The sequence below is a fragment of the Benincasa hispida genome, chromosome 4 (genome assembly GCF_009727055.1).
Source record: "Benincasa hispida cultivar B227 chromosome 4, ASM972705v1, whole genome shotgun sequence".
Lineage (NCBI taxonomy): Eukaryota > Viridiplantae > Streptophyta > Magnoliopsida > Cucurbitales > Cucurbitaceae > Benincasa > Benincasa hispida.
In genome coordinates this window covers 44,404,497-44,414,012 of record NC_052352.1, presented here as the reverse complement: position 1 = coordinate 44,414,012, position 9,516 = coordinate 44,404,497, and the positions used below count along the sequence as shown (strand labels likewise).

The 9,516-nt window shown below is 38.3% G+C and overlaps 1 protein-coding gene across 2 annotated transcripts in view; it reads right to left on the bottom strand.

The window, feature by feature from the left end:
- Nucleotides 1-750: 750 nt before the first annotated feature.
- LOC120075558 (RNA-binding protein 2-like) overlaps nucleotides 751-9,516 on the bottom strand; it is a 39,447-nt gene continuing 30,681 nt past the window's right edge. For both annotated transcript variants that reach the window (XM_039029047.1, XM_039029048.1), the window contains exons 8-10: nucleotides 1,950-2,147; nucleotides 1,430-1,499; nucleotides 751-801 (exon numbers count right to left, since the gene is read on the bottom strand). In XM_039029047.1, coding sequence (XP_038884975.1) covers nucleotides 758-801; nucleotides 1,430-1,499; nucleotides 1,950-2,147 — 312 coding nt within the window. In that variant the 3' untranslated portion in view covers nucleotides 751-757. The remainder of the gene's footprint in view (nucleotides 802-1,429; nucleotides 1,500-1,949; nucleotides 2,148-9,516) is intronic.

Sequence of the window (9,516 nt, the reverse complement as noted above, 5' to 3'; positions counted from 1 at the left end):
CACGCTATTCTAAGACTAATTTCCACTAGAAGAATTTTGGGCTATAATGTCAGTTTTAAACCGACATTAAATAGTGTTATTAAATCTCTTTAATGTCGGTTGTCTTTAGTGTCAGTTTTAAACCGATATTAAAGGGCTTTAATAACATTGTTTTTAATGTCGGTTGAAACCAACATTAAAGCCCTTTAATGAGATTTGCAACCGACATTAAAGCCCTTTAATGTCGGTTGCAATTGAAGCCCAAGAATCAAATGAAGCCCTTTAAACCAACATTGAAGCCCAAAATCTGTCCATTTTATCAATTATTGTCATTTTTTTAAAATTCTATTGTCGAATCCATTTTTTCGATCAAAAAGTATAACATGACACATCATCATCGAACGTTGTGGCTATGACATATTATTCATGTATGGATTATAAATCTATTACATTTAATCCGTAAATTCTACTATAAAATTATAATTTAAAAGGCCGTACAATAATTTAGGCCTTAAAAACACAAATTACAAGTAATAAAAACATTATGAGTTTACTGTTTCTCTCCACTTGGTAAGTATGGATCTCTTCATAATTCTTCTTGAACAAACCCCCCTCCCCCAGCTTCAGCAGTGTCTGGTTATAGGCATCTTTGTCTGACCATTGTTGTTCAAAGGATCACAAACAAAAAAGGTTTAAGACAAAGGATTGAAAGTGAAAATGTGATCAGAATTCATATTCAACTAACCGTGTTTATTGGGAATGTGCATAAATGGTACATTCAAGGCAAAATTCTTGTAGTGAATGTGTTGGATCTAAAGTTCCCTAAAAGAAAAAAAAAAACATAAAGAGGTTGTGATACCAAATCTTTACTCATTTGTTGCACCTACAAAACAAGAAAACTCAATAGTTGAATGAATGAGAGAATCTTCTTTTTCAAGATCTTGAAGAAGAGAAGCTTGGTTACCTAGATATGAGATACAAAGACGATGGAAAATTTTCGACAGCATAACGATGCTACCACAACAAAACCAAAAATTTACCTTGAACCTGTTCAAAGAAACGTACTCCCAAAAATATTTCACAACCACTTGTTCTCAACAGAACTATTAGAATTCCCAAAAAATGAATATTCAAGAACACATAAATCAATAAGAAAATTTAGCTCACAATGTACTTCAAATCTCAAAAGTTGTCACAAAAACTATTATAGTATATGAATAACCCATAAACTACCATAGTGTAACCTACAAACTCAATCACCTTGAATCAAATCTAAACTACAAATAAATAATACCCATGAGTCATAAACGGGTGTTCCATTCTAATCCAATATGGTCTAAAGAGAAATAAGCACACTATATCTTCTCAAACAGGAATTTCCATATCATTAGTCACTTGAAAACACTTAGAAACTGTGCTTAAAACTGCAAGCATTCAAAAATGCACTTACCAAGAACAATTTTTACGTGAATCCCTTGTTGTTGCAAGAAATCCATCTCCTTCCCACCTCTTCCAAACACCTAAAAAAATACACAAACAACATCATTAAAAGTTTAGGGTAGAAAAAATCATAGGCCTACTAGATACACCATTAAAAGTCTAGGGTAGACATAAAAGTTCAATATTATATATGTGGATCAATTATTACAAAAGTTTCAAATATGTCATGAACTCATTAGATACAAAATTGAATATTCAAGAATCTATTAGACATTTTTAAAGTTTAGGGACCTATTAAATACAAGATTAAAATTTCAATGACCTATTATATACTTTTGAAAAATTAGGGATAAAATAGACACAAATCTAAAAAAGAATGTGATAGCAAAGTGTTGGTCAGAAATGTAAAAAGCCAACTTACAGAGTAGCAACTCCTAAACAAAGGATAATCATGAAAACAACATAGGTCTGACATGAGGAATTATGTTTGTGAAACTCAAATAGACTCTAATAAGGACAAACAACAGTACCATGGCCACAACAAGCTTGAAACTACTATCTTCAAACTCCTTAGAAACTTCATCTTGTGAAACCCAAATGGATTCTGATGGAGACTCAGTCCACTGGCAACTTCCATTACGAACTGATATTTTGCTTGACCTGACGATCCTCTTCCCAATTTGTTCTGAGATGATAGATACAAATAGTTTGTCCCAACCTTTAGGTACCTGTTTTCATACAAGTACCAAAAAGAAAATCTTTATGGTGAAATCAAGTAAAACAAATATACATCTCCATATAAATCAGGAAAAAGATGGAGGGACAGGATTGAATATTATAGTAAACAACAATCAATAGTGACTAACTGGTAACTCCCTGACCAAGTCCACTTATGAGTTATCACCATAATAATAACGCAATTTCAAGGCTAAGTTCCAATCCAAGGCAACAATAAAGACAAATAAATTGTGTTGACTAAATCAGTAACTTTCATTCCTCTTCATCCTAATTCTCAATCCATTAATTCAATCAAAATATCTAAATTTAATAACAAAATTGCAACCCCTAAATTCACAACCCATAAAACATTTCATTGAATCTTCATTTAATCTCATTCCTTCTTCCTCCAACTTTTTCCTCTTTTCTTCCATTTTACTTCATAAAACTAGGGGGCATCTCTAGATATCACACGAAGTATATTGATAATCCCAAAAAATTAGGGGAAGTCAAATAAACTTAGACCCTTTACTAAATATAATATTAGTAGTAGAACAAAGAACGAAAATATATATTCATGATTCACACTCCAGAACGGAACAAAGAACGTTAAAATTAAAACTAAAATTAAAATTAAATATCTGGGTTACTTTGAAGTTGGAGAACTTGAAATCAAATTTCTCCCCTGATTTTACTTACCGGTTCCTGTGCAACTTGAACATTTTCTCTTGGCGCTCTTTCTTTCTATTTATATATCCAAAATGCTCCTGTGCAACCTGAGCATCTTCAGTTCACACAACTCTAAACTAACAATAACACATTAATAATCAGAGTCTAAACTTGAGAGGCAATGAACCGTAATGCCTTACAAATGTTGGAAACGAGCTTTTTCGGCAACTGACTTCCAGGATAGAGCTGAGTAAGATTTCATACAACACTCCCCCAAACAACCTTCTTAGACCCCTAAGATCTCAAAGGTGACGGATCGCGAACAGAATCCAGATTTAAAGATAGAGAGGACGTCGGAGATAGAGAGTCGGCGATAGAGACCTGGGGCTTCACATTGGAAGGAGTCGACGACGGAGATAGAGAGGACGAGAGGACGCCGTAGATAAAGAGTCGACGACGGAGACCTTGGGGGTTTCATGTGGGTTGTGGGTGAGTGAAAGACTGAGAATTAAAGGAAAAAGAAAATGGTAGGGAGAGTGAAGAGGGAAATGAAAAAATGGGGGATGGGGGGAAGAATATCGATTTTGTTTTTTTTTTTTTTTTTTTTTTTTAAAAAAAAAATCAGATCTTTAGTGTCAATTTTAAACCGACATTAAAGGTGTACCTACAATGTCGATTTAAAACCGACATTAAAAATCCGTTTTTTTTTTTTAAAAAAAAACCGATATTATATATCTGATTTCACTTTTTCCAACCGACATTAAAGGTTAAAATTCTTGTAGTGTCCGTTTGTGAGCTAGTAGGGGGACCTAATGGACCTATAGATCATGGGCTTCAACGATCCGAGATCAATTGGCTGAACTCTTTACATCGAATTAACTCTCATTTGTTAACTATCGGGTCACTCCACTAAAGTCCAGTAGTTGCACTCCCCTCACTGTAGATATATTGTGTCCACTTGATATAACCATTATTAATAAGTTAAGCCTTTACAAGTTGTTCGTAACAACAGTTGGGTTAAAAGACTGTTTTACCCTCAAGATTACCTCTTGTTCCTTAAGTTCCACTGTTCCTCTAATGAACAATTTGTTTTTTAATCAATCAACAAACAAAATTCCTTTCGGGCCAATGAAAGGGTGAGGCCTCTTGTTCAAGACCCAGAATCAGTACTTAAGGGAACAACCTCTCTACTATCTCTGAAAGCGGGTAGGAGTAAATTCCATCTTACACCCTATGTCCCCAGCTATCTACCTGGTCTTACCCATGAAATTGGAGGTTTATTGAGTCGACATTGTTGAATTAACCCTCACCTATGAAAATCTAAGGATAATCTCGAATAAACAGAAGTTTATAGTTAGCTCAGGATTAAGGTTAAGTTACCTAGGTCATCGTTATGAAATAGTCAGTCTTAAACAGTAAACAATGTTATAAAATAAGAGTGACTTATTTCTTGGTCCGATCTTACGCAAAATCATTGCACAAGACACCCCCACTTCTCATGTCACCATATGAATGAAACAGGATCACTTCGTTTGTAGCATTTTACAACTCATTGTAACAACTACTAAGTGGGCCACATCTGATAGTGTTACCAAAATAAGGCACCCAACCTTATTCGTATACTATAGATCATTTTGACTATTTACTCGAACCTGATCCACTCTTATGTCTCCACATATAATTCAAGTACACATGTAATTGTCATGGATCTTTTAGTTTATTGGATTTATTTCTAAAATGAAATAAGCAATTCATATATTCAATAACAACTTTATTGAATCAAAACTTCAATAACAACTTTATCGATTTACAGAATAAGTTTAATGTTTATAAACCATGAGTTTTAAGACATAAATCCCAACATTTACAACAATTGTAACATCTACAAAGTGGGTCATACTCGTAGCATCAGTAGGATAAAGTATCCAGTATTATCCATCTACTACAGACCTTTTGGATTATCACTTAAACATGATCCACCTGTATGTCTCTACATATATGTTTAAGCTACAAGATAATCTTGGATCTTAATTTATTGGTTTGTGGTTAATGCAACTAAAATTGAATTAAAATATCATATATTTTATTAAATAAATAAGATGTTTGTACATTACAATTACAAACTATAGGATCCTACGAGATTTAGGAAATCAACCCCAACAAATCTCTCACTTAACTTGAAGCTAGTGGAGTGTACAGTATATAAATTAACCTAATATACAAAGTACACAAACAATAAACTAGGGCATAACACGCCTAGTACAAATCTTCCACTTGCCCTAGTCTAAATGTGGCCTGTCCCATAGACTCATACTCTGCAAGTGACCCTCAAACACCTTAGTCATGAGGGCCTTTGTAAATGGATCAGCAATGTTGTACTCCAAAGCTATCTGCATGACGATCACGTCCCCTTGATGCACAATCTCTCGGATGAGATGATACTTTCGCTCTATGTGCTTCCCGCGCTTGTGACTTCTGGGCTTTCAGGAATGAACCATAACACCACTATTATCATAATAAAGTGTGATGGGCTTTGACATGTCTGGAATGAATTCCAAATTAGTAAAAAATTTCCTGAGCCAAACAGCTTTCTTAGCAGCTTCACAAGCCGTTACATACTCAGCCTCCATGGTGGAGTCAACAATGCACCCTTGCTTGGTGCTTCTCCAGACTACTACCCCTCCATTAAGAGTGAACACTGATCCTAACATGAATTTCCTAGAATCCTTATCAATCTGGAAATTAGAGTCTGTGTGCTATAAGGATCAGATCCTTAGAACCATATACGAGCATGTAGTCCCTCGTTCTCCTTAGACACTTAAGGATATCTTAACGACAGTCCAGTGATGATATCCTGGATTAAACTAATATTTACTAACTATCTCCACCGCATAGCAGATGTCAGGTCTAGTACATAACATCACATACATCAAGCTTCCAACAGCCGATGCATAGAGGATCCATCTCATTTCCTCAACCTCTTGAGCTGTCTTAGGACATTGTTCTTTAGACAATATAACTTCATGTCTGAAAGGTAGTAAGCTTCTCTTGGAGTTCTGCATTGAGTATTTGACAAGCATTTTGTCAATTTACGATGCTTGAAACAGAGCTAGCATTTTATTCTTTCGGTCTCTAAAGATCTGAATTTTCAGAAAAAACTGAGCCTCTCTCAAATCTTTCATTTGGAATTGGGTCGCTAGCCAGTTCTTAACTTGAGTCTATATACCTACATCATTCCTAATGAGTAGGATGTCGTCTACATACAACACTAGAAAAGTTATTGAACTATTGATGATTTTCTTGTATACACAAGACTCATCAACATTATGATCAAAGCCATAAGATTTGATCGCAATATCAGACCTTATGTTCCAAGATCGAGAAACCTACTTCAGCCCATAAATGGATTGATTAAGCCTGCAAGTCTTTTGCTCTTGACCTTGGGTTATGAATCCCTCGGGCTGCTCCATATAAATAGTCTCCTTAAGATTGTCATTCAGAAAGGCAATCTTGACATCCATTTTCCAAATCTCATAGTCATAATATGAGGCAATGGGGCAGGAGGATCCAAATAGAATTTAACATGGCAGAGAAAGTCTTCTCATAGTCAACTTCCTCAACTTGGGTATAACTTTTTGCCACTAGTTTAGCCTTGAAGGTTTGAACCTTCCCATCAGCACCCCATTTTCTCTTGTAGATCCATTTGCAACCTATAGGTTTAACCCCCATCAAGTTTATCTATAAGATCCTAAACCGAATTGAAGTACATCGACTCCAATTCGAGATCCATAGCTTTGATCAACTCATCTTTGTCAACTTCTTCCATTTCCTTCTTTTAAGACAATGGATCCTCAACATCTACGTCAGCTATCATAGCTAGGATTTCTGTTAAACCCATGTAACGGACATGGTGGTTTGCGACTCACCCACTGCATTGAGGCTCCCTCAACACTTGAGGTGGATTTGACCTACTAGATGATCCAACTTCAACAACTCTTGTTGAGGTATCAGGTTCTTCAACAATTCTTGTTGAAGATTCAGTAAATTCCTTGGAAAGTTCATTTAACACAATCTTACTACGGTGCTTGTGCTTCCTTATGTGGTCTTCTTCGAGAAAAGTAGCATTTGTCAACACAAATATTTTATTTTCCTTAGGATTGAAGAAGTAACCACCTCTCGTTCCTTTTGGGTAGCCTACAAATAGGCAAAGTTTTGAACGAGGTTCTAGTTTCTTGGGATTTGCCTCAAGCACATGTGTTGGGTGTCACGGTCATGCTTGTCCAAGGCCTGTTGCCCATGGCCGCATGCCCGATCCAACCCCCTTCTAGTATACTTTCATATCTTGTATTGTATTAGCTTAGTTAGCTTGCTTTCTTTACATTTTCATTGTAAGTGACCACTCGCCCTTTTGCATATGCAAAGGCGCCAGTTGGCTTTTTGTTCAGAATGCACTATATGAGGATAAGACTAACCATCACTTCCTACATACCCGGGAGTGTCACTCTATAAAGCGTTGTTGTTGCTTATTGCTTTCTAGTCTAACTACATATCTCTTCTTTTATTCACACTACCAAAAAACTTCTTATGTAAACCTTTTTCTCCAAACCCAATTTCTAAAACAGTCTTTTCCCAAAAACGGAGGGTGGAGGTTGCGGAGGCACTCGGTGATTGCCATCGGCAGTTCCGTATTCGAGTTGGCTGACTTGTTCGTGAGCAGGGAACAAGTGCCGCACAATCGCTATAGTAGAAGCTTCCGTAAAAGAGAGCGATTTGTGACAGTGGTATCAGAGGCCAAGTCAGGCTCACAGTAGGAAATCAGTGAATCATGTCGGACAAAGAACCTGAACAAGTCCCATGTGACAGGTTGGTACGAGATTGGAAAGCAAATGCTTGCTAACCTGAGAGAGGTCCCAGATAATGTCCGTTTCCTAGATGACTCGGCTACAAGAAGTTGCTGAGAAAATTTGCCGATGGATTGATGCAGGTATAGCCCCTAGATCGGATTACCTGCAGACGAATTGATGATTGAGGTAAGAGGACCCTCTCGAGACCAAAACAACACGGTCCGACAGCTTTGAACGAGGTGATAGCTCATCGGGCTCTATTCCCACCTAGAGGAGGCGATGTCGAAGAGCTAGGACGGCTTCCCAAAAAGTAATACTTCAGATGGTAACGATTTGTCATTAAAGACTTCGGTCGACCCTTGAACGTCGTCAGAGCCGAGATAGCGGAAGTGAGTGGCTAGGGTGAAATCTCATCCATACCGGCGGTAGGGAAACCAAACCCCATCTGGGGAGCAATGGCAGTTTTTTTAATAAGTAGAATAAAAAAACAAGAATCGAAACCCTTCTGTGGGGTGCGAGAAGCGAAAGCCCTGGAAAATTTTATCTTCGACCTTGAGCAATACTTCAAGGCGACGAACATAGTGACTAAAGAGTCGAAAGTCACATTAACAACGATGCATCTAGCTGAAGATGCAAAACTGTGGTGGAGATCATGATTTACAGACATACAGGAAGGACGATGCATTATTGATACTTGGGATAGATTGAAACAAGAACTTCGCTCGCAGTTCTTCCCTGAAAATGTCGAGATCTTGGCTCGAAGAAAACTTCGAGAGTTGAAGCAAACAGGTAACATCAGGGACTACGTAAAACAGTTTGCAAGACTCATGTTGGACATACGAGATATGTCTGAAAAAGACAAGGTCTTTTTCTTTGTTGAAGAGCTGAAACCGTGGGCGAAATCAAAACTATATGAACAGAGAGTACAGGATCTCCCCTCTGCCTATGCGGTAGCTGAACGGCTATACGACCTTAGCACTGACTCACAAGATGTGAGGAAGCAGTCAACTTCCTCAAATGGAGGAAACAGAAACAGCCGTTACAGTCCTCCCAGACCTGGGGGAGGAGACAAGAACACAGGGGGGGACCGTAAATCATCCCAACCGAGATCAGGAAACAACTGGCGAGGGCCGCCGCAACAGCATAACAATTACAATCGCCCCCTGTCTTGTTTCATATGTAGAGGGCCACACAGGGCGGGCGAATGTCCAAATCGAACCGCGTTCAATGCTTTTCAAGCCACGTTAGCCTCTACCTCGGAACACAAGGCTGAACTGGAGGAGACAGTAATCGTGCCAGCTGCAGAAATTGAGAATCCCAGGATGGGGGCATTGAAATTCTTATCTGCGCTCCAGAAGAAAATGGAAAAGGCGATGGAGCCACTAGAGAAAGGACTCATGTATGTGGACGCTTGGGTCAACCAAAGATCGGCCAAGAACACTATGGTTGACTTGGGGCCACCCATAACTTCATGGCTGAAACGGAAGCTCGCCGCCTGAACTTGACTTGGGAAAGAGATGCAGGGAAGATGAAAGCTGTGAATTCAGCAGCCCTACCGATTACGGAGATAACAAAGAGAACTCCGGTGAAGTTTGGAGACTGGATGGGCTTCGTTGACTTCGTGATTGTCAAGATGGATGATTTCGACGTGGTATTGGGGATGGAATTCCTACTTGAACATAAAGTCATACCAATGCCCCTCGCCAAATGTTTAGTCATTACCGGATCACGTCTTTGGGGGATATCCCTTACAGGGACTCAACTGATCTATCGGGGATGGCCATGAACGTGGGTTCGTCGCTGGGCCAGGCCCTCTTCAATTGGAGGGCTGAGATCATTCTCACCCCATTTGGCTGCTTGATACTGG